General features: G+C 45.4%; 1 protein-coding gene and 1 long non-coding RNA gene across 9 annotated transcripts in view; one reads left to right on the forward strand and one right to left on the reverse strand.

The window, feature by feature from the left end:
• ITGA6 (integrin subunit alpha 6) overlaps nucleotides 1-25237 on the reverse strand; it is a 66269-nt gene that overhangs the window by 7378 nt on the left and 33654 nt on the right. For 3 of the 8 annotated variants that reach the window (XM_036421372.2, XM_036421378.2, XM_045575744.1), the window contains 20 exons: nucleotides 23629-23760; nucleotides 21487-21603; nucleotides 20155-20365; nucleotides 18950-19143; nucleotides 18727-18815; nucleotides 17908-18026; nucleotides 14842-14940; nucleotides 14528-14589; nucleotides 8986-9146; nucleotides 8617-8760; nucleotides 7057-7172; nucleotides 6745-6937; nucleotides 6577-6660; nucleotides 6395-6474; nucleotides 6162-6239; nucleotides 5972-6074; nucleotides 4033-4206; nucleotides 2812-2910; nucleotides 2602-2712; nucleotides 2408-2506 (listed from right to left, as the gene is read on the reverse strand). In XM_036421372.2, coding sequence (XP_036277265.1) covers nucleotides 2408-2506; nucleotides 2602-2712; nucleotides 2812-2910; nucleotides 4033-4206; nucleotides 5972-6074; nucleotides 6162-6239; nucleotides 6395-6474; nucleotides 6577-6660; nucleotides 6745-6937; nucleotides 7057-7172; nucleotides 8617-8760; nucleotides 8986-9146; nucleotides 14528-14589; nucleotides 14842-14940; nucleotides 17908-18026; nucleotides 18727-18815; nucleotides 18950-19143; nucleotides 20155-20365; nucleotides 21487-21603; nucleotides 23629-23760 — 2465 coding nt within the window. The remainder of the gene's footprint in view (nucleotides 1-2407; nucleotides 2507-2601; nucleotides 2713-2811; nucleotides 2911-4032; nucleotides 4207-5971; nucleotides 6075-6161; nucleotides 6240-6394; nucleotides 6475-6576; nucleotides 6661-6744; nucleotides 6938-7056; nucleotides 7173-8616; nucleotides 8761-8985; nucleotides 9147-14527; nucleotides 14590-14841; nucleotides 14941-17907; nucleotides 18027-18726; nucleotides 18816-18949; nucleotides 19144-20154; nucleotides 20366-21486; nucleotides 21604-23628; nucleotides 23761-25237) is intronic. The other 5 variants (XM_036421373.2, XM_045575745.1, XM_036421376.2 and 2 more) reach the window with 3 other exon arrangements.
• LOC118709363 lies at nucleotides 8-23983 on the forward strand. The gene is made up of 4 exons (XR_004984921.2): nucleotides 8-20; nucleotides 1807-1808; nucleotides 23150-23155; nucleotides 23525-23983. It is a non-coding gene; the product is annotated as an uncharacterized LOC118709363 (long non-coding RNA).

A 25237-nucleotide genomic window follows, 5' to 3' on the forward strand; every position in this document is an offset into this window, starting at 1 on the left:
CACATTGGCCAGTGCAGCCTGTGGGAGGATGAGATGCCTTTTTGATGCAAGATCCTCTCCTTTAATAATAGACTAATGCTTCTTTTCCTAGAATCTGGAAAATGGTGGCTTATGTTTTGACTATGTGTGTATTTCTTTTCCAACAAAAGTAGATAAATTGTATAATCATCATTCAATATCAAGTTACAGGTTATCAATACACAGCCAAGTTTGTTTTGTCTTCATAACCTGCCATCTTTTTTAGAACAATCATACTTTTCAAAAATTTGTTTTTAGTGATGAAAACAATAGGGACAGATTATGCACAATTGGCCTACATTTTTCACTCAGATTTTAAAGATGTAAAAAAAAAAAAAAAAAAAAAAAAAAAAACACCAAAAATTATACCTCTAAGAAACTTCTTTAAAACACAAAGTATTAGATAGATGTACAGGTATAGTAAATTATCATTATTTTTAAATCTGACCCATTAATGCACTTTCCTTTCTACTTACACCTGAAAACACCTACCGGTCCCTTTTGACTCAGAAAATACTTAAAAAGCAAGAGCACTGCTTTTCTTTAAACACTTAGTGGGAAGAACCACATTCAGAGTTCCCAGCCAGCTATACCGACTGCAATAGGCAGTCGTAAACACCTCATCAGTGCCCTGGTTTCCTGTTTTGCTTTCAGTGAGGTTTCACTCTACTCCAGGCCCCGAGGGGACCTCAGAGCTCACTTCCCCTCACCGCCCTTCCTCCCACTGGAGTCCCAGCTGTCAGGAAAAAACAACCCTTCCTTCAGACTGCTGATTCCAACACAGGTTAGCCATCAAGCAGGGGAGAAAGAATAAGGAGACCAGTGAAGGATAATACAGTGGATGCGACCTGTAAACTGACTAAACAAGACAGAAAGAGCATTTCAGCTAGCCTGTGCTGAGGCCACTGGCCTTGGCTTCCCTGTGTCCCGCACAGCGAAGGCGCATAGTGTGTCCTTGGGGGCCAGGTGACCATCCGGAAGAGCCATTCTCATGTGGAAGAGTAAGTTCTGATAAAACTGGAGGTGGAGAGCGGAGACTGGTCTACGCCCGGAAGAATCAACCGTATTACAACCACACTGCATATTTACCAAAGCCTCTTAACCAGCCAGTAATAGGGGAAATCACTCCCACAAGAGGCAGCAATCTAACAGCATCCTGGCTGAACAAGGCAGCTTCTGACTTTGCAGCCCAGGGTGGCAGGGTGGACACGTGGGAATCCAGGGGAGGGTGGTAAGCCCTCGAGTCTGGCTAACGTGGTAACCAGAACTTGGAGCCTTATGGAAACCGCAAAACAACTCCCTGGACAAAGACTGCGTGCGAGGACCAGGACCGAAGGCAGGGGCTGGGCTCCCCATTTCAAGGGCAAAGGAGCTCTACAAACCCAGTCTGTGCAAGGCCTTGCCGGGGGCCAGGGAGGTGAGAGGCCAGTGAGCAAGACTTCATTGTTTGTCTGCTTCCACTGTCAACAGAAGGGTTTTGGGTTTGTATAAGGACAGCGTCCACCAGCTGGGATTAGGAAGAAGGAAGAGCTGGCCTTGGAATCAGGTAAGGGGAGACATCCCGGAGCTGCCATCCCCGGGGCTCCGGGGAGCCTTTCTCATCTCGCCACAGCAACTCTTACTGATAGACAGGCTCAGGTGAGCTGAAGCTATCCCAACTCCACAACCAGTATTCTTTCCAGTTTCATTAAAATCGAGGCATCTCCCTGGGGAATGACCCCGTTCCCACGTGCCTGTAAGGGGAAGGGATTGAGCTCCACTGCCAGGTTGAATTCCAGCACCAGCGAGCAGTGCTTGGACCCCAGCAGCCTGCCCACGCCGAGATGCTCCCCTCACTCACTCTGCGGCCAATGCCCTCCAGTCCTGCTGAGCATCAGTATCAATGCTGAAGGAATTTTTCTATCTTTTATAAAACTCTCTATTGAAGACACATCCCCCTTAGTGTGAAGGCTGCTCCTATCAGAAACCCACCTTACAAAAGGATCCACCTCAGGTTCTCCGAATTCAGAGCCCCCAAAAAGAAAATCACATCCCCCTGAAATGTGACGTGTCCGCCTTTTTACCGATCGTATTTCCTTTTCTCCTTGGCAGCTCAGACCCTCTCTTCCTACTTCCTTAGGAATGAAGTGCAGGATGTAAGTAAACCAATAAACAACTCCTCCTCCCGCTCTGTGGCTACTTCCATCAGTGCCGCCAGCGTCCCCTTTTCCCAGACCACAGATCCTGAGCAGCGGTGATTCCATTAAAGTACAGCGTGTGGATGCAGCGCCTTAGGACTCCATCGGATGTCTCCTTAAGAGGTAGCAGGGCTGTGAAATGAGCCCTGGGCAGCGGGGAGAGGCCAGGCCAGGGGGGGTTTTGCTCCGGGTGTGGACGGGGCCCATCTCACCTGAGTGCCTGCGTGTGGCAGCTTGATGTTGTCGGTGGCCGCAGTCACGTCGATGGAGGCCCGCACGAGAATGTCCAGGTAGTTCATTTTAGAGTACTCCTGTGCGGAGACAGAGGGAGCGGATGGGTTAGGGAGTGAGGAAGGCGCTAGGAGGGGGCAGAGGGCGCCCGGGGACAGCCTCCCAGCGGCCACACCTCTAGAAACGTGCTGTTCCACAACCTGGAGCGCAGCAGCACCGAGGCCTTGCTGTCCAGCCCCCGCAGCGGGCACCGGATGTTCACGCAGTTCACGTTGACGCTGCAGTTCTGGGAGGGGAGGGAGGCAGGGGTTAGGACGCAGGGGCTCAGGGGAGACCTTCCCCCCACACATCCTCCGTCAGATCGCAGCTCTTGAGAAATACTTACAAGGGTCTGGTATTTCCTTTCAGCAAATAACGAAAATTTCTTGCTATCGTCAATCTGTTTTTCGGCAATCTCCCGTTTCCTTCGGGAGTTGTGCGACTCCTGAAAGGAATTATATTCCAAATCATTCCACTCATCATTCCCTGTCATGATCTGCAACCTCCTGAGTACTCCCTCCCAAATGACGCCAAATTCAGAATCCACAGTATTTACCCTTCTCCTCTCACCAAAGGTGTAGAGTTAATTTAAGTGTAAAAATCTGCAGGTGGTATTACCTCACTTCATGTTTACTGATTTGGGTCACTGATTCCCACTCTGACCTTAAAACCCAGGGAGAGAAAGAGGCTTTTTTTGTTCTGTCTCCCCACCGAACTGTGAGCATCCTAAAATAGGGAGTCAAATCTCATTCCTGTATCCCTGCCTCCAGGTGGGTACCTAACACAGAGTGAAAAGTCAGCAATTCTTGAATGAGAATAAACAAAGCAGCAAAAAGAACTAGCATGTGACTTAGTTCAACGTAGAGTACTGAAAACTAAGCCTTGTAGGAAGTTTAAAATTGCCCTTTCCTTACAATAAGGATTAGGAATCAGGATCATCTTATTTCTCGAAGTCAATGAATAAAGGGTCATTCTATAATTAATAATAATCATCTATATAATAATCATTCTAAATGTTCATTTTATATGAACACCGATCATACCCAGTCACCTCAGAATTTAAGGCAGAAGAAACAGACATTCGCTAACACAGTAAGTCTTCACCACACTGGAGTGTACATGATAAACCAGGGGCGTGCGTGTGGAGCAGGAGAGAGCTACATGTGACGGCTCTGAAAGCAAGCAGAGCGGAATGTTGAGTCTGCCTCTTAAAGGCTGAGACTGAAAGTTATTGTTCCCCCCGAGTCTCCATCTCCTCATCCATGAAATGAAGGAAAGAAAGCTGTTCTCATGTGACTAGCGAGAGATGAAATGAGAAAAGTGAAAACAAAATGTCTAGCAAAGTGCCCAAGACTCACTAAGCACCCAACACATATTTACTGTCTTAAGAAACAAGAATGAAAGGCTTTTGAGGTCACTTGCTAAGGTGCCAATAGCTTTTGGAATGAGTTTTATTCTACCGGGAGTTAACCCTGTGGACATGCCAGCACATGGTTTTCCTCAGGAAAGTAGTGGCTTTCCCCTCAGAAGTCTTATCTATGGAGACTGAGAAAAATCGCCAACATACCCTTAAGTTCAGAAGGTTTATTTCACTCTGAGGCTCACAAGCTATCTTTTCCAATCCTTTGGATTCTACTTTCACCAAATAAAGCAGCCATTTGCCGTTGCTGATTTCTTTCGGCCACTGGATGTTCAAGGTTGCCATGCCCAGGTTTTTCAGAGGCTTGCCCAAGTTAATAACCTGTTAGGAAACAGTGCGTGTTATCTACTTACAACTGTTGTGACGTAGAATTAAGTAGCAGCTATTTCCAAGAGAAAACAAACAAATAGAATAGTTGGCATAATCACAAAGGAGAGCGCAAAGGCTCCAAAATTAGAGTATAGACAGAGTATTCAAAAATAGAGATATGTGCTTAAAAAATTCTAGTCACTAAAATTCAGAAAAGCCAAAACCGGTTTGGTTCAGTGGATAGAGCATCTGTCTGCAGACTGAAAGGTCCCGGGTTCGATTCCAGTCAAAGGCATGTACCTTGGTTGCAGGCACATCCCCAGTAGGAGGTGTGCAAGAGGCAGCTGATAGATGTTTCTCTCTCATCGATGTTTCTAACTTTCTATCCCTCTTTCCTCCTCTCTGTAAAAAAAAATCAATAAAATATATTAAAAATAATAATTTAAAAAAATAAATAAAAATTGGGGGGGAAAAAAAAGGTCAAAGAGAAATGATGGTTCATTCAATCCAGGAACAGCTGCAGGGTGCCACAGGTTACCGGGAACACATGCACCCTGCTCTCCACATGTCCGGGGACAGTCACGTGGGACTGGCTCTGTAACCACCCTGTTTGGCAGGTGACAAGATCCTTGCCGTGTCAATGCACCAACCACCTGCTTCTGGGAAAGCCCACCTACCGAAAAAATGAAGCTGCCTCTGTTCTGGACCACCCTCGGGAGGTGTGGGAGAGCACCTGGGAGACCGAGTAAAACCCTGATGGCAGCCACAAACCTGAGGCCACGCTGCAGGCGGAGCAACTTCCTGCAGCAGAAGCTCGAAGAGGGACGAGCCCTCTGCCTGAGTGAAGGACTGCTCCGGAACCCAGACCTCCCTCAGCCACACCTGCAGAGGCCTCAGTCACCACCGCCCATCACAGCCATGTTGTCGGGCCGAGAGTCGCACAGAGAATTCAGCCTGGACCTGCTAATGTCAGACATGAGCTCATTCCCGCCATTCCTGCCATTCACCTCAACAATGGTCACTGTACTTTCAGCCACAAAGATCCGAAACCTGCCTGTCTCATGAGACAGCTCGGTACCGTGCGCTTATGTGCTGAACTGGGCTTGGGAAAGGGGAGTGGGCATGGACCACAGCAGTGAGAGAGATGGCCTTAATACAGAGGAGGAATCACAGCACATTCTGAAGCCAAATATGAATCACTTTGCCATGTTCCTGTGTTTTACAGACAGACTGGGGGTGGGGGGAGGGCACAGGAGGATCAAGTGTCCCTTTGTCTCAAAACCACACAGACACTCAAACTCTACGATAAGAAACGCAGAGGGAACTGGATTCTGAACAAAGTCCTGTGCTGAATGACAGCTATTGTTCTCTGTTCTGGAGGACAGGACTTTCCCTGTAAGCCAGTGTTATTTATTTATTTATTTTTTAAATATATTTTATTGATTTTTTTACAGAGAGGAAGAGAGAGGAATAGAGAGTTAGAAACGTCGATGAGAGAGAAACATCGGCCAGCTGCCTCTTGCACGCCCCCTACTGGGGATGTGCCCGCAACCAACGTATATGCCCCTGACCGGAATCGAACCTGGGACCTTTCAGTCCGCAGACTGACACTCTACCACTGAGCCAAGCCGGTTTCGGTGCCAGTGTGTTATTTAATAGCTGAGCATTTATCGGGCTCATTTACTAATATGGCTTATTAAAATTACATATTGGAGACCCTATTCGGCACATGTTAACTTCTGGTACCGGTAATACAAGGACCGATGCTAGGACTCACCCTGAACTCATACTCGATCAAACTTCCCACTTCATCTTCAGATTTCATAGCTTGCTCACCGAGGACGGACCCTCCAAAATACACCTGGGAAGGTTTGGCAACTCTGTTAAATTAAAAAACACCCATTTTGGTGAGGGTTGTAAGTGGTTCTTTCAAACACTGATTTGTTATGCTAAACACAAACACTTACCCAGAGACCGATAAAAGCAGTTCAATAACCACTTTCGCAGAAGCTGTAATTGGAGCCAAATTATCTTGATTGCTTGTTCTGAAAATGAAAAGGAAACAATAGGGTTTTATTTTACCAGTCAGTTTTCTCATTACAATTACACTTCTTGTATGAGGTAGATCAGGGCCAAAGCCACTGACTGGCTGTGTTTTCACGAAATAATTCTGTACGGAAAAGGCTGAAGCGACTCTTACGTTTCCAACTTCAGATTAACATCCAGATCTGTGGTGTCAAAGGTGACCTCGGTTGTACTTAAAATCAAATAGAAAGTAACCTAAAAAAATAAAAATAAAAAGAGCCATGAGCACCGGTCAAACATATCAACGTTGTCATGGTATTTAAAATAGTAAAATTCAGTATGGAAGGCAGCACCTACACTGGAATTTCTTTTAAAAGGATTTCCGAGCTCACAGTCCGCCTGGGAGCCGTTCTGGTTGGCAACACAACTCAGCTGTTTCTCCTACAACAGAAAAGCAACCCAGATCACACAGGCTCACCAGCCACCACGTGGCTCCCCCTCCCGCCGGGCTGGAGCTGCACGTACAGGGAAGGCCTTCAGCTCTCTGTACGCGGAGTAGGTCAGCGTGTCCGGGAAAGTCGCAATGAGCTTAGCTTCGTGCGCGTCATCGCCATCTCGGGTGGGGTTCCTGGGGTCGGAAGGGCTGTTCGTCACTGTTATTTCCAAAGCAATGTCCTTCTGGTCTTTTAGAACTAGTTCCGGAACGCCCTTTTGACTATTAAAGGAGAGGAAAATGAGACAAAGTCCTCAGTATGTGTTCAGTAAGGCCCCCTTTTAACAAAAGTCTCTGCAAAGCCAGAGTCAGATTATTGGCTGGGGCCACAGAGCAATGCTTACATCGGCAGGTAGGAAAACTTGTCCTGGTTTCCTTCCCGGGTACAAAACTTGTATTCTAGTTTAAGGTTGCTGTTGCACACATTGTCGTCTCCACATCCCTCTTTTAGGAAGTGCACCTGGAGGAAAGCAAAACCATGGTCAGAAATGTCTGCCCTCTGGGGCTCGCAGAGTGGGTGGCTGGCTTTCTCCTCATGGTTCATTTCTGTGTGTGACTGTCACCAGAGCAGACGTCAAGCTTCAGACATACTTGGGCATGCAGGCAATGCCCCCTTGGCCTAGCAGAACTGTGTCTTAAGACACTTTGAGCCCAGCCAATGTAGCTCAGTGGCTGAGCACCAGCCTATGAATCAGGAGCTATGTTTGCTAGCTGCAATGCTAATAGTGCTCAATAATCACCCTCATAAATAATTAGGAAACTGTCTCCTTATCTGTTATGTTTAACATGACTACAGAGCTGGGGATATACACAAGATATATTAATATGATCATCAACATGAAAAATACATGGAAATATACTAAAGTATAAGGAACTATGTTTGGTGACCATAAAAACGGACAATGCGACCCAGGCCAGTTTTTCTCAGTGGGTTAGAGCATCGACCTGCAGACCAAAGGGTCTCGGGTTCGATTCCCAGTCAAGGGAATGTACCTCGGTTGCAGGTTAGACCCTCAGCCCTGGTTGGGTGCATGCAGGAGACACGCAATCAATGTGTCTCTCTAACACCAATGTCTGTCTGTCTGTCTGTCTCTCTCTCTCTCTCTCTCTCTCTCTCTCTCCCCCTTCCACTCTCTCTAGGAATTATCCTCGGGTGAGGGTTAAAAAAAAAAAAAGACTGACAATGTCTACATTTAGGCATCCGCTCCTACCCTAACACAGTGAGTACTCACTTCTTAAAAGCTTCATCCGTGGACCACCAGGCCCAGGCGCCTCAGAGCGGGCACTGAGGTACAGACAGGATTCTGACAGCAAGGGCATAATGCGCAATTAGGATGTCACAGCTCCCAGCCTAATCTTGCATCTCAACCAGCATAAAACCTAGCAAACATGCCCACCTCATAGGCATGCAGCGAGCCATACAATATAAAATAATCTCCTAAAATTGTAGTCAGCACTAAATGACTACTTCACAGCTGCTACTTCTTTGACTTGCTGAATTTTTATATTCCTTGATTTTAATGTTCATACGAACAACAGTTGGTTTTCTACACGTTAATGTTCTTCCTGGCAAAATGCAATGTATTTTTCTTTCTTCATACAGCTGTAGGAGAAACTGGATGTGAGGATAAGAAGTTCTGCCAATTATGGTCTCAATAAGTCTTAGTGGCAACAAAACAAAACAAAACAAAAATTAAGAAAAATCCTTTCTGGCTCCAAATTCTATTCTGTATGCTTCTATATTCATGGCTAATCAGAGAAACAGATCTTCAAACTTTGCAGATATTTTTAAAAGCTTATTGAATACAATGAAATTACCTTTAAAGCACATCACTTTGTTCTTGTGCCTTTAAAGACGTTTGATTCAACATAATAATATGGCAAAACAAGTCAGAAAGACTTACGTCTGTATGGACCGTCTTGGGCTCGTTGGAATTCAGAATCGGGAAAACCTCTGGGAGTGAATTCACTCGCCGCCGCGTGTTCGGGTCTTGGATCTCCACCGAAGCAGTTATGGGGATGGGTCGCAGCTTATCTCTGATGTTTTCCTGAAAAGGATGCAGAGATACGGGTAAGCATGGGATAGATGCTCCTGCGACACCAAAACCAAGTAGTAAACGATACGGTAATAACTATGCTTTATTTCATACTGAATAATGGGTTTCCAGTATAAATTTCAAAATCTATATAAGCCACCATTAAGCCCAACCCTTGTCCCCATTAAAAAACAAACAAACAAACAAAAAACCGTTTTGACTGCCCGCCGGCCTCACCTGCAGCCAGAGCGTTTCCTCCATGCACACCTTCTGCTTCTGCCTGTTCAGCGTTATCACTTTCGTATACTTGGGCTCAGAACCTTGGTTTCGAAACTGCACTCTCGATGAGAGCCCGGATTTTCTTCTATCTTTTTCAGCCTCAAGCGTGCCCACAATGGCTAGATAAAAGGGACAGAAATCATGATTTTAAAGTGCATCCATGCACATTCAGCTGTTAAGTATTCAGAGCTCCTTTTAAAAATATTTTAATTTCTTTTAGAAGGACACTTTTCCCACTGCCATTGTTTCTCTTCGTATTTCTTGATAATGGACATTTTGATTGACTTACCCTGTTCAAGTCAAGCTGTCCTTTCCTGCCCATTGCTGTTGACAGTCTTAAAAGTTAATTTCTCATGGAGCCACCAGGGGGAGCTCAATAATAAGTCAAAACCTCTGAGCAGTGTCTAAGAATCAGTTGCTGGCTGAATCTCAGCAGCTCAGGCCACTCAGGATAATAGGAGAGGACCCAACACTCCCTAAGGGCCCAAACTGACTCTCCCTTCTACAGTTCAGTGTTTAAATGTCCTAGCACTTTGATACTCAAAAAGGGAGTAAGAAGTACAAATTGCCAGTTATAAAAACAATCATGGGAATGTAAAGTACCACATAGAAAACGTCCTCCTATATAATAAAAGCCTGATGTGCTAAGTGTCCGGTTGTCCGATAGTCTGTTCAACCAACCAAAGGCTAATGATATGCTAAGGCTGTTCAACCGCTCACTATGATGTGCACTGACCACCAAAGAGCAGACGCTCCCACTGGTAAGTTAGCTTGCTGCTGGAGTCCAGCTGATCGGGACTGAGCAAAATGGACTGGACATGCCCAGGAGCCCTCCTACGGTCTCTCTTCAGCTGGCCAACCTCCCACATCCCTCCCCAGCCCCAGTCATGCATTGGTGGGGACCCTCAGCCTGGCCTGCACCCTCTTGCAATCCGGGACCCCTAGGGGGTTATTGGAGAGCCGGTTTTGGCCTGATCCCACAGGCCAGGCCAAGAGACCTCACTGGTGCACGAAATTCATGCACTGGACCTCTAGTAGTAAATGATACAATAATAACTATATGTGGTGTCAGATGGGTACTGGACTTACTAGGGTGACCACTTCATATCCTACCTAATAAAGAGGAAATATGATAATTGACCATCACACCCTCAACAAAGATGGCATCGCCCACACCACAAGATGGTGGTGCCCAGTCCCCTCAACCTGGCTGGGCCAGAAAGTGTGCGGCAATGGCTGGGCCTGACCCCAGGTAGATCCAGCCGCTCCGTGCACCTGCCTCCAGAGTCCCTCAGTTCCCTCAGCCCCCCAGAGCCGGCCTGAGGCGAAGGCAAGCCTTGGATGGCGACTGCCCAGCTGATGCCTTAGGTGCAGGCAAGCCCCAAATGGCAGCTGCCCAGCCACCCAGGGCCACCTGAGGTTCAGATATCCAGTCGACTGAGGCTTGTGCTGCCAGCAGTGACAGCTGCAGGGAAAGGATGAAGGCATTGCCTTCCCCTGATGGCCGGGTCAGCTCCCACCCGAGGACTCGAGGACTGTGAAAGGGGGCAGGCCGGGCTGAGGGACCCCCTCCAGTGCATGACTTTTCATGCACCGGGCCTCTAGTGGTATACAAATGTCTGATAACTATGTTGTGTGCCTGAGACGAGTATATTATATCAACTGTGATTAGAAATTAAACTTTTCTTTTAAAAAGAAAAGAAAAACAATGCCCTTCAAAAGGGTTCTAGACCAGCAGCACAGCATCTCCTGAGGTCTGCTAGGGATGCAGACACAGGCCCAGCCAGACCCCGTGAGCCAGCTCTGCATCATCACAGGACCGTGAGGTGGCTTTTCACATGCTAAAGTTAATAAGCACTGATAAAGGACAGATGTCTAAAGAGGAATAATATATTTATTAGGGATATAAAAGTCTTTTGAGAATAGGATGAGAATTTTCAAGTTAAAAAAAAAAAAGAATTAAAAGATAAAACATGTTCCTTTTAGTGGCTAGAGGGTCTGGGTGTCAGCTAATCTAGCTCCCACAAGTCACGTTTCCAGCCTGCAGAGCTCCAGAAAGCATAGCTGCTCTGACTAGCGGTCACCCACTGGTGGTCCGTGAGGTCCGAGAGGTCCGAAAGGTTGGCCACCACTGACCTAGACTAATGGAGCTGAGGCCAGCCAGGACCTGGGTAATCGAAGTCTCCGTCCTTGACTTCAGAATGCACTCTTTGCCAGTTCTCTGGATACAGCTGCTCTCTCTTTACAGGAGAACCCTGAAGTTACTTACATTCAGGAATCAGTAACCGTCAGAAGGGAAGGAACCAGAGGGTGTACAGTGCCAGAGAAGGCAGCCCCAAGGGAAAACAATCCGTTCCAGAAAAATGTAGAAAGCTGAATCAACGACCCTTGGTCTATGAGTCAAGGCAGAGATTGCCAGAGCCCTTTTGAGAGCATCTATGGCAATACCCTCTTCCTACAGATGAGGAAACGGAGGCCCACACAGGCGGGCGGGCCCAGAGCCACACAGTGAGCTGCAAAGGCAGAGCCAGCTCCTAAGCCTGGGTCACAAACACAAAAGATAACTGCTTGATTTTGAAGTTTCTTAAATATCCAGGTTCCCACTTGCCTCATGAGTGCCTCTCTCTCTCTCTTGCCTCATGAGTCTCTCTCTCTCTCTCTCTCTCTCTCTCTCTCTCTCTCTCTCTCTCTCTCTTGCCTCATGAGTCTCTCTCTCTCTCTCTCTCTCTCTCTCTCTCTCTCTCTCTCTCTGCCAGCTGGGACCCCCCGCCCCCCCGTTTCCTCCCCTCCCCCTGACTGCCCACGAGCCCTCCTCCTTCAGATCTCAGCATGGATGTCGCTTCTTCTGGAGGCCTCCCCTGGCCCCCTGGGGGAGCTGACAGTATTCTACACTTAGCCCACTGCACTGTAACCACCTGACCACCTTTCCCGGCGGAGCTACGTACAGGGACCACCTCAGTCTGCTCACCACTGTGTTGCCGGCAAAGCACAATGACTGATACAGATACCGCTTGTACAATAGATGAATGGAAGCGGGAGTGCCAGCCCCACATCCACACGCACACCGGTACACGCCTGCCCACACACACACACAATGGGACGCTACTCTTACACTGAAACGACAGCGCTTCGGGTGTGCTGGCCCGAAATTCAGAAACACTGACAGTTTCGAGAGTAATTTCTGTGTCCATGTAAAGAATTTTTAAATGTCATGGCTGCCAAATGGAATGCGTCTCCGTTTTAGGCCCTGGGCAGCCTTGACATCATCCATTTATCAGTGACCTGCTAACTTCACAGTGAACCAGACGAGGGCTCCCAGGCTGAGTGCTCCCCCTCTCACCCCCCCCGCCCCCGCCAGCCCCGCCGGCAGCAAGAGGAGGGGAGGGTGTGGGTGCATTAAAACCGCTTATCTACCCAAACCGCTCCAACCTCCCCTAACCCTCCAGACAGTTCACATCATCTTAAAATCCTTGCAGGCCACCTTGGCCGACCTTTGGAGGGGCAAGCCACGGAGAACACTCATTAAGGCTCAATTATAAACGCCGTCCGTACGGAGCGCCACATCCGAGGGCTGCGGAGTGAAAACGGCCTGGCCCAACAATAGGCCCGCGTGCTCACACCGCAGATGTAGTATTCCCTTACATGGCTCGGTGGGCGTTCTGTTCGGTCTGACTTAGGACTTCCCAAGACGGTGGAAATACGGGCCGTGAGAGCAGGTTTTCTCCACATGTCCTCAGAGAGAGGAGCTCTGTCCGTAAGAGGCTCTCCATAAGCACTTGGTTAATGGAGTCGTTACATAATATGAAATTAATATTGATTTGGGGGGAGACAAGGAATGCCCTGATGAGATGTCACATCTATCGCCGAAGGGAGCGTGGCCTGAGAAAATGACAGGCTGAGAGAATAGAAATGTTTCCCGTTCGTCTCCTGGCCTTACTCAGAGAAGTCCCAGTTTCTCCTGGTCTCTCTGGCCAATTCCCAACACAACGTAAAGGGCCCATGATCCGAACAGGCAGGTGTGAGGTATTGCATTTGGGTAGAAATGGCACCAGTGATCCTGGAAAGACGACAGATCGTGCAAAGTCATCGAAGACGTTTTCCTGTCGCTCGAAGCCACACCCGGAACTGTTTCTCTGCTCCATGAAATGCCAGCGGCATCAAAGGCAAAGCGAGAGGCCTCGCTCCGCCTGCACACAAAGCCATAATCCGCCGACGCCGCATGCCTGGGGCCCCGGGCCCCGGTCCCAGGGAGACGACCCGGCGGATGCCGCCCGGCACATCGGGGAGAAGCAGGAACCTGAGAGCTTAGCATCTCGGAAGAGGAAGGCTAAGCGGCTTATGACAGCGTGGCCCAGCGGGGAGTGGACTTACCTGCCAAACTCTGGGAGAGGAACGGGGACATCTTTCAAACAGAGAAAACAGTGACACTTGAGATAACAAAGAGAAATCTTACGCAAACTCATGATCTCGAGGTGGAGGAAAAACAGAAAAGCATGGGAAGAGCAGGAACTACCTGCCCCGCTAGAAGCTTCCCTTGGTGGCATGGGTACCACACAGCACAGCAGCCGAGACCCCTACCAGACCCCAGAGGGAAAGCACCCTCCCTCTTTGCACTTCTTTTTGGGGAAAGATTTCCTGTACATTTCCACACCCCCTGTCGGGAGCTGGAGCAGGTGGCTTAGACCTGAAGAGGCATGGCTGCTCTAAGACATACCAGAGAATCTCATGATGGACCGTCACTCCGGCTGGAGTATGGTAAGCCCTGTCAGAATTTGGATTACAAAGGAAAGAGCAGGATGAGACCTTAGAAATGACTAACTGGGCAAAACCGGTTTGGCTCAGTGGGTAGAGCATTGGCCTGCAGACTGAAGGGTCCCAGGTTCGATTCTGGTCAAGGGTGTGTGCCTTGGTTGCGAGCACATCCCCAGGGGGGGTGTGCAAGAGGCAGCTGACTGATGTTTCTCTCTCATCGATGTTTCTAACTCTCTATCCCTCTCTCTCCCTCTCTGTAAAAAATCAATAAAATATATAAATTTTTATTTAAAAAAAAAAATGACTCACTGCTTTCACCACACCATCTCATCTGATCTCCGCACAATGTTACATAGTAATTCCTAGTAGAGGCCAGGAGCAAAGAGCACAAACTGGCAATTACCCTGCCGTCACTCTTCCAAACCACTACCCACCATCACCCACCACCCACTGCCTCGTAGCCGCAAAACCAACTTTCCACACCGCCTTTCAAAGACAAAGACGGAGGAAATGGTTGTGGTGGCAAATGAATTCTTTTCCAAGACATTCTGCCCCAAACCATCTGCTCTGGAAAATTCAAATGGCCAGTGTTTCCCTCGTGTGCGGCCCCCTCCGATGAGAGGGAAGATGGCCGATAAGACTTGATCCCCATTTGTGGCCATTGCAGTTGTATTTTTCTGTTCTTTACGCAGAACTTCCAACCTGGCAGACAGAAACCATGTCATTTTTAAGAGTACAAGGTACTTACATATTGAAGGATTGTAACTAGCGGGCTTGGCAGTATATTCAAAGCAGGCCTTCACCTTGAGGCTGTATAAAATTGAACACATGGCTTCTTAAAAGATGCATTATTGCAGCAGGAAAAAACAACAACATCATGTTCCCAGCTCTCAACCCCCCACCCCCCCACCCCCACGGATCACCGATGAGTCAATGGTTACCCATTTGCTTGGCAGACTCCACTTCCCTCTGCCCATTTCTCAGCCTTCCCTGCAGCTCTTCAGGCCAACAGGGGCAGCACAGAGCGGACGGGTGACTCCGAGGGGTCTGTGGGAAACTCACCAGATCCCACTGGGCGCCCCACAGGCAGTTTTCTGGCGGAGGTCGATCCTGTTGGGTGTCACTGTGACGGTTTTCTGAATGTTAATCACAGGCCGGGATCTGAAGACAAAGGAGGGGGAAGCAAGCTCAGAACTTTGCTCCCTTGAATGTAACATGATTTCATCCTATTATACACTGGCCCTCGGCTGCCCGATACGCCTTACCACCACAGGGGAAATGTCCCCCCGTGTAATTTATCTCCTCTGTGACTGAAGAAAATAACTGTTCAATACAGATTAAAACCCGATTCTATAATACTTCAAATTTTTAAATAATATTGAAAATTTTTAAAAGTTCTAGTTTTAATAGTTTTGTGTGTGTGTGTGTGTGTGTGTGTGTGTGTGTGTGTTTCCCATCGAAAGAGTAATAGGTACAACATGTAAAAATCCCAGGGTTTTCAAGCAAATAGCGTCTCAGTCCCCACCCAAGCTCCCAAGTAGCCTTCTGTATTCTCCCAGACACGTCATCGTCCACGTGTTGGTTTAAAATAAAAAGACACGATTCTTTAAACGGGAAATTCCATGCTTTCTGTTGCTTTTCCCATGTGTTAACACTTTGGGTCTCCTCGGGGCTGTTCACGTGGGTCTGGCCCCGGTTCCCACCGCGGGCAGGGCGCAGGTGCCGAGGTGACAGCCTGCGTGTAACCAATCCCTCGTGGGTGCCCATGTGCATCGGTTCCAGCTTTCAGCCCCGACCAACACCCTTGGCACCTGCATCGCAGCACACATTTGACTTTATCTGTGCAGTTCAGCAGAATGAGTCAAGGAATATGTATATTTTAATTATGAGTAATCCTGCCAAAACAGCCTTCACAAAGGTGACACCAACATATACTCCTCAGAGCTGGGATGCTCACTATTAGGGGTTCTGCATGCACCTGGGTTTTAGTGACTCAGGCGAGCCTGAACCCCGGGTCTCCATCTTACAAACATTCGCCCTTCCTTGTCCTCCCCAGAACCACCATTCCCAGCCCCGAGTCCTTGTACTCCTGATGCTGCAATGGACTAAGCTTTTCTGCCCCCCAATATCTCTGTAGGCAAATTCTCAAATCCCTTAACCTCTACCCTCTATCTCACCCCAACCTCACAAACATTCAAGACGCTGGCATCCCACACCAGGTCTTCTCACGGCATAAAAGCATTTTCCCTCCCCCTTCTATATTCACCTCCACTCCCACAGCCAACCGGTCAGTGCTGGCCTGTGACCTGGCCTCTGCCACAGGCACAGGCCTGCGAGTGTGCAGTGGCTGGGGGTGCGAGTGGGATGGAGAAAGATACCTCTCGCCTCTGTCTCTCTCCAGCCAGAGCTCAGAGTGGGTGCCAGGGTTTCATTACCACACAGATCCCGTTAGGCTGACTGTAGTGGGCTTGTGGTGAACCCGGCCATCCTGGAGAATATTCTGATAGGAAAACGCATTCCAATTCCAATAAACTAGGTTGAACTTCTGGAAACAATCTACCAGGAGGCCAGAGAGGGCCCAGAACACTCTGGGGGAAGGTGGGAGCCAAAGAACGGCCAGTGCTGCCCACAGTCCGTGTCTTCCTTTCTTCCTGCTGTTATTTTACATCGCGGCAGCTGCTAGTTCCTGAGATACTGACTAGAGACGCTCCAAGTTTTGAGAGCATATTTAAAAGGCAAAAATTCACACATATTTTAAAACCAGTTGCGATAGCTATTTAAGTGTTTGGATGTCATAGCATTAAGGCTTCCGTGGAGCATAAATTTTAAAAGAAAATATTTTAACGCATTTTGCAACTCTATTTTTACTTGTTTTTTTAAACACACAACATCCACATGCAATACTGAGTATACATTATATATAAATCATGAAAATTTTGCCTTTTAACACATGAAGCAAATCTTTTGGCCCAGCTGTCTTTTATTTAACTTCTATCTATTTATTAGCTACCCTGAAGTCCTAGAATGATTTAATGGGGAAATGCCAAGGGAAATAGTTGGGAGGATCTAGGTGCTATGTCCTGTTCCCGCAGGATCCAGTCCTGGGCCTCCATTGCTTTGTGTGTAAAATAAGGAAGTTGATTTTCCTTTCATTATCAAATGTTTCTGAAATTTACTTTCCTACTATCTATGAGGAAAAAAGGAACAAGTTTACAGGATTCACAACCCATTTATGAGGACAGGAAAACTAAGGGTGTTAAAACATCAAGCTGAAACCGATTCGGCTCAGTGGATAGAGTGTCAGCTGTGCACTGAAGGGTCCTGGTTCAATTCCGGTCAAGGGCATATACCTTGGTTGAGGGCACATCCCTGGTGGGGAGTGTGCAGGAGGCAGCTGATCAATGTTTCTCTCTCATCAGTGTTTCTTTCTATCCCTCTCTCTCTTCCTCTCTGTAAAAAATCAATAAAATTTATTTTTAAAAAATCAATGACAGAGCGAAGCAAGTATTTAACTAAAGACAGGTTATCTGCTGGGAAACACTTGGTAACCAAATTTTGGTACAGGAAGTCATGTCTTCTTGATACCTGAGGGCTCAACCGCAAACTAGAACTAGAAATTCCAACTGCTTTTTGATGGAAACTTCGCTGAAATAGTTGAATGTTCCATCTTTTAAAAATGGTGACTATTGTATGGTTAGTATCCATATGACCAGAGAGAAAAGGGTATAAAAGTAGAGTTAGAGAACCACCAGGTAAAACATGGGGTGGATGCTTTAACCTAAGAGGACACAAAGTACCTCGCTCTCCTCTCGTGGCAGCTGGGAAGGACAGTGTCCAGGACTGATGTAGATTACCATGAACAAACCACAACTGAGAACTTTGCTCTGAATTCTCTCTCTTCCCAATCACATACACATGTTCAGTTAGTCACCAGTTCTAACCTAGCTTTTTCTCAGCGAGTTCAAGATTTTACAAAATAGGTTTTATCACATTGTTACACGACTTGTAAAAGGGAAATCTTCAAAATTTATAACAGCTTTTGTCTTTTGAAGTATAGGCATTACAAATTTCAATTCAAAAGGGCAAAATTTTAATGTAACCCAAGTACTGAACATGCTTTTAACACACCTGAAAACAGTTACTGAATCTGACAAGGAGCCAACAGCAACATCAGGGTAGGAATTCTTATCAAGGTCCATATTTCCAGCAATTGAATATCCAAAGAACCGTGAATTACCCTCGAGAACCTAAAAAGAACAGGTCATCAGAATGGACACGGGGCCACCAAAATGAGCTTCTTATCACCCTATGCTTTGAAAAAGACACACAAGTTTAAGAGAAAGAACTGACATTTAAGAATTCACTTATAATTAAATTATATTCAATTATAAATAAATCAGAAATAAGCATACACACAATGCATAAAAGTCACCCGATTTACACTGTATCTCAAGGAATAAACAAGCCAATTTTTTATGAACTCGTTTACTGTATTAAGTCAATCAGGGTATTTCAAACCAAACCTTTCTAACTGCCCTCCAAATGTCTTATTTTTCTCAAAAGCAATTTTTAAAATTTGGTGTCTGAATAATCCATGCAATAACAATCATCTCTTTCATTTGGCCAGTTTCCTCTCTACTTAGTATGCTACTAAAGGAAATACATCACATTTCCACCTACTTATGCTGTCAGTGTAGAATAGTCTCTTCCTTCGATTACCTTGATTCTCACTTATCAAAGACATTTTACAATTAAAACAAACAAGTCATTGCAATTACCTGTACATCTATTTCCAAGCTATCTTCAAATAACACATTTTTAAAAAACATAAAATAATTCATACTATTGTAGATTTGTAAGCTAAAATGGGGTTAGTGGAAAATTCACTTAAACTTAAATATTCTATCTTCAGGCAAAAAGCTCAAACCCCCATTGTAATCTGGTTACCTGCGTTGGTTTGGTAATTATTCCGCTCGCCGAGCCATGATAGATAAAAACCTTGCCGTTTTCATCATAGGGAGCTCCAACCGCAATATCTGTTGACAACATCACAGTTTAACAAACATTGCATTTTTCAAACATTTCAGTACAATGCTTTAAGTAAGATCCCATAAACTCATCAAGTCAAATTATATATAAATCATAATCATTTCATAATCTATTATTTTACCCGGGTAGCCATCTTGGTTAATATCGCCAATATTTTTGACGGCGATGCCGAACATAGAGTCTTTGGTTCCATTAAGACGAATTGGCTTGACATTTTTCCACCGGCCTTGCTGGTTCATGTAGACATACACTGCACCTCCAACTTCTCCGTCTCTGTCAAAATACTGTGGGGCTCCAATCACAATATCCTGCCACCTGAGAGCGTAAGGAGAAAAAAAGCTGTGAACCATCAGCTCAACAGCCAGCTTGGAGGAGAATACCACCAGCCCAGGTACTGAGGACAAAAGAGGTATGATATGATGGAAAGGGCCCCAACTATGGAACTTATATCTCATCAATTAAAAATTTTTTTTAAACCAAAGAAAAATGATGGAGGGTAAGAACTTCAAGCCAGTTCTCCAAATTAGATCAAAGTGCAGAGACTCCCAGTAAAGATTCCACTCCCCTCCTATCTTCCACTCCAGACCCAAACTGGCACCACCAGCCACAGAGCAATGTACTGAGTTTGACTCCAATCCTTACTTTCAACAGGACATTCTAGACCAGTGGTTCTCAACCTTTCTAATGCCTCGACCCTTTTATACAGTTCCTTATGTTGTGGTGATCCCCAACCATAAAATTATTTTCATAATTTTCTTAGGCTCTACAGCAGCGATTCTCAATCTGTGGGAATCTCAACGCTAGTAGGGTCACCTAAGACCATTGGAAAACACAGATATTTACATTACGATTCAGAACAGTAGCAAAATTACAGTTATGAAGTAGCAACGAAAATAATGTTATGGTTGGGAGTCACCACAACATGAGGAACTGTATTAAAGGGTAGAGGCATTAGAAAGGTTGAGAACCACTGTTCTAGATGCTCCAACGGCCCCTTAAGAAACCAGAGAAAAGAACCATGTAGGTGTCCTTTTCCGAGTTAATTTTTCGCCCCAAATTCTAATTCTCACAGACCCACTCCCAAGACAAGAGTAAAAACTAAAAATTGGGAAAGATGTAATAATCCTACATCCCGGAAAGAGTAATAAAGGGTATTTGTCTACTGCCAAAATACACGTGATAAAGGCATGAAAGGATGCTGAAAATTTGTCAGCAAAAATATTCTTTGAATCAACGAACCTGAAAGGATGGCTCTTCTCAAGACCTACAGAAGCCGAAGAAGCCACGATTTCTTTACAAACGCGAAATGACCTAGCGTGCTCTCACCCATCTTTGTTGAGGTCCACCACGGCCACGTCGTAGCCAAAGGAAGAAGCCAGACCTTCTCCTTCAAATATGTGCTCAGGGAGAAGGTGTGCAGACTTCATGTCCCTTTTGAGCAAAACCACCGCTCCACTGTGATTGGCTCTCGGAGCACCAGATACAAAGGTGATGTCGTCTTTCGAAGTGATCCCTTTCCCCGAGTCCAGAGAAAAGCCTAAAAAAGCAAAATTACAGCTCATGTCAACTCTGTGTTTCAGAGGCATCCAACACTGGTAACTCCCTCCCCACGTGCTCCTTTTGCTTCCCACCCCTCTCCTTCTGACCCTCCCCACCAGCTATCTCACTTAGGATACGAGAGTCGCAGAGATATGACACAAGTACCAAGCAGCAGGCTATTTCACTGCTTTCCATGGAATAGATTAGGACTTAAAGAAAAGAACCTATGCTATTTAGCATCTGTCCGACTTGAATCATGAAGCATTCATTCATTGTAAGAATCAGTTTGAAACTTATTTTAATACTAGACCTGCGGTAAAAGGCGATCAAACCAGATACTAAATTATCCTAGCAAACTGACATCAGATACACAGAGATACAACCTGATAGTACAACTGAGTGCATGTTGTGGGGTTCTGCCATAATAAATGATTAGGAACGTCCATACGCATCAATCCCCTTGGTAATCAGGCAAGCACAAATGCCAACTTCATCAATACGACCACAAGCAGCATTTCATTATTTTGAACCCACTTAGTTCTCAGACACAAGCATGCAAACCAAACCATGATGGATGAGCTGCAGCATTTGAGAACACACGTAAACAATAGAGGCGAGCAACGTATCATCTATATCAATTTGTCAGGAGGGGGAGGGGAGCATTAGAACATCTCATCGTAAAGCGTCAGGTAGGACGTCAGATTACAAATACAAGACTTAATCGGGGGGCAAATATAAATGCCCCTATCAAGGTCATTCAAATGAAGCAAGTATTTCCACAGAGGCGAGGCAGAGGCAGCGTAGTGTAAGGCCACCCTTTTTTTACTGGGCTTTATTTATGCAAAGTTTCACCACTACTGTTGCCGTTCTCAAACTGTGTGCAGTGAGTCGAGAAATGGGATGAGCCACCAGTTTAGAGCAGGGCGAGCTAATCAAACCCAGCTCTGAAAACCATCTGGCAGCAGAGCCGCCACCGCAGCATGCTTCTCGTGCGGGCTTCCCTTGAAATGAAATAGAAAAATAAAAAGATTTATGCTCTGTATGGATAAAAAAAAAAAAAAAAATGTTTTAAATGAGCATGACCAAGACAATTGATGTGTCATCTGGGAGATCACAAACCTAGGTAGCTATTCATCATCACGTCAGGGGACGTGTCGGGTGGCTCCCTGGGAGGCTGTGTTTTATAAACAAACTGATCGGGATCTGTGTAGGAGACGCTGGTCAAAAACAGCAGGCCTGTGCACGCGCGCGAAGTGGAAGAGATGGAAGAAAAAGCAATTATGCAAGGGAGGAGGCACCACCGCGACCACCGCTCGCTCTTGCTGGATGATGAGGCCACCGCGGCATCTGGAAAGCCACTCTCTCTGCCAGCTTCCAAAGCCTCAAGCAGATCATTTCATTCCTAAAACCCACTGGTTTTTTGAAATGACAGCTGCACAGACAGCATGGACAACTAAAATGTAACCGCACAAACTTGACTCTTTTCCCAGGCATCCCCTTTTGAGGAAACCCATTCTGAAAGCAGCAAATATGTCATACCCAAATGTCCTGATAGCAACTAAGCTTGTAAAATCCACGGGCCTCTATCCTAAAATTAAGTGTGTTGGTTTCGTGCCTAGAGCCATGAAAATTAAATGTTTCTCACCATAAACTTATCCTTGAAAAAAGCATTTGAAGAGGGGTTGTCTGTTAAAATATAATCAAACAAAGCATTCGTTTGTTGATAATATTTACCTTAAAAAACCATAACTGGGGCTGAAAACTGCATGGCCCTCTGTCCCCTTCATGACCTGCAAAGCCATTCACACAGCCAGCAAGAGGGGCAGTAATACTTATTTTACAACACTAGAGGCTAGATGCACCAAGATTCATGCAAGAATGGGCTTTCCTTCCCCTGGCTGCCGGCACCGCCTTTGCTCTGGGTGGATCCGCCTTATCACCCCGGCCCAGAGCCACCTTTTTGCCTTCCCAGTCTGTCCAGAGGCTTGCAGCGACTGGGGTGGTGCATAGAATGCCTTGGTCCCACCCTGCCCCCCGGCCACTTGGTGCTTGCATATGCAAATTAACCCACCATCTTTGTTGGGCTAATTTGCATACTCACTCCTGATTGGCTGGTGGGCCAATAGCATGTTGCTCTTTTATTAGTGTAGATTGTTGAGAAGATTAAATGAGACGGGTAAAGCATTATGTAGGTGCTTGACAAGTAGTTAAGTATAACTTTTCCCTCTTCTGTGCCTTCACACCAAGTTTTCAATTTTTACTTTTAGGGGAGGAGGGAGTGTCTGAAAAATGTTCGTTAACAGTTCTGTTCATACATACCTATATAATTAGAACAACTTACTATTAATGTTATTTTTTCAATTAAGTTAACATTTAGAACAATTTTTTAAGAATATGTTTAACACATTATTTGGGATTATTCTTATATTATTTCTATTTTTTCCTTTTCATTGTCCCAGTAATATCTTTAGCATATGGGTTCTTTTCTTAAAAAAAAAAATAAAAAAAAAATAGGTTACTCTTTAGGCTTAGGAGATTTTTTACATTTTTTCCAAGAAATGCACAATAATTATTCTTTATGTCATCTCATACTAAGAATTAAAGCTTTTAAAAGCCTTTGTGTAATTACCATAATGCACATGAATAATTTAGGACCCCATTAGTAATGCAAACACGCCTTAGGAGTTAAGGAACGGGCACTTAGCCATAATCCGGGTGTCCCCACGCTGCTTCAGTGAGTCCTGCTCAGCCTCGGCCGGGAGCCCCCGTGCCAACCCGCCAGGGCCCCGTGACACGAGGCCCCAATCCAGAAGCAGGGCCAACGCCGGAGAGAGGCAATCACAGCCGAGGGACCTGGGGTCTTGCCCTGCCACTTAAGAGTACCTTCATAAATGCGGCTCTTAGGAGCAGCCTGGAGAGAGGCCCTGAAGGGAGAGGGGAGGCAGCTCAGCTCCCTGACATCCGCGCGTTTGTTCTCAGCGGCACAAACAGCCCTTTTCAGGTGACAGAGGCCGGCGTTGGCTCAGCAAACGGACATCCATGCAGAGGGCAGGGGATTTTAGGAGGAAGTAGGGTTCGTCCCCACGTGAGGGAGCCTAGGCCAGAAGGGAAGAATCCAGCCTCAGAACCACCAAGGCCTCAATCCAATCTCAGGCAGTGGCTCCGCCGGATCTGTTCTCAGCCCGAAGGCCAAGGTCTCGGAGCGCAGTGTCCCCCAGAGGCCTCTGCAAAGGTAGGCGTGCCGGCTCCTCTCGTTCCTACCTAAGTAACTGTTAGCAGGAACAGGAACTAGACTTTCATCATGGTCAGTCTCTCCGCCAACTTCATAAGGCCCATCTTCAAAGATGTTCATGTCAAAAAAAGTGTTATTCTTTTGTTCTACGCGCACAATCCCTGAAGGAATGAGATGGTAAAAAGAACAACAACAAAAGTGAAGATGAAACAAAATAAAACAGATGGATCCTAATAAAACATTCCTCATGTTATCCCACTAAGTACAGCAAGGAAAGTTAGGAGGAAGAAAAGGCAGGAAAAAAGAAATGACTTTTGAGGTTTTGAAGTTAAAAAATCATGCTCATGTAAATTTTTACGTCAAAGAAAGTTGTTCTAGTAATAACTTAAAAAATGCCCCATGTATTCTCATGAATTATTTTTAACATGCCATGAAAGTAGATGAAAAAGGAAAGTTAACTAAGTCTACAGAAAATAATATTTTAAAAATGATATGAACCTGATGATATTTACATTTTCTATAATCCAAAATTGTTACCTTCTTTACCGTAGTAAAAAATGAAGTTAATATTTTGATCTATTTCATTTTTTTAAAATCCTTCATTAAAAGGATTTTCTATAAAAAACCCACTATGTATGTGACTTTTTAAAAAAGAGTAACCTTCTCAGTCAGGGTTAATAAAACAACAAGACATGTTTCCTGTAAATTAAGGCAGACATAATTGCTGGGTGTTTTTATTGTTTTGTCTTATTATGTATGGCATCTGTCCTTCCTAAAATAAAACTACTTCTAAATTAAATGTGTTGGTTTGATTAGGTCGAAATAACCTGGGAAATACCGTCATGTGAAAAGAGTCGATGGGGGGGGGGGGGGAAGGATACTGCTGCCCACGGTCCCTGTGGGTCACATACAGAGTGCGTGTCCTCAAGGATTGTATCTAACAGGAAATTAAAAACTTGGAAGTGTTTTAATGGAAAGGAAAAGATTTCCTGACTAGAGAAAATGTTATAACATAAAATTTATTGTAGTAACTTCCTTAAAATATGGGCCATTCTTCTCCCTCCCCCTTCCCATGTCTCCTTTTACGACATCGCAATGATAATTAAAACCATTGAACAACTTTTCTGCAAGCTATCTGAAATTATCATCTCAAAATTCCCTAATCTGCCATCTAGCCTTCTAAGCCTATCAGCAAAAGATGAGCCTTTTAAGATAGCATATAATGAAAGGAATGTCTAGATTAAGACACTGTTATTTGTACAAGACAGACTCAATTCTTTTCAGTTTTCAGATCACTACCTTAACATTAAGACTTCCAGCTTCATGAGAGGCAAAAATAAAACAGCAATACCACTAATGTTAAACTACTATAGTGTTAATTATCATATGCTTCCAGAAAAAAGTTAACTACTTGTATTAATGTAAATTGCTGGTGGAGAAAAAAAAAATCTCTTAAAACATACATTTGCACCATTGTTTGTTTCGAAAAGTCATATGATTTAGAGATTTTTAATATCCTCCCCTACTTCTATAACTTATGAGTACACTACAACACATTTTGTTTTAATTTAAAGTTTACCAAACCGTGGTGCATATCATAGAAATAACATAGTCTAATCTCTATTTCTACAAACACAC

Source organism: Pipistrellus kuhlii, unplaced genomic scaffold (genome assembly GCF_014108245.1).
Source record: "Pipistrellus kuhlii isolate mPipKuh1 unplaced genomic scaffold, mPipKuh1.p scaffold_m20_p_7, whole genome shotgun sequence".
NCBI classification, from domain to species: domain Eukaryota; kingdom Metazoa; phylum Chordata; class Mammalia; order Chiroptera; family Vespertilionidae; genus Pipistrellus; species Pipistrellus kuhlii.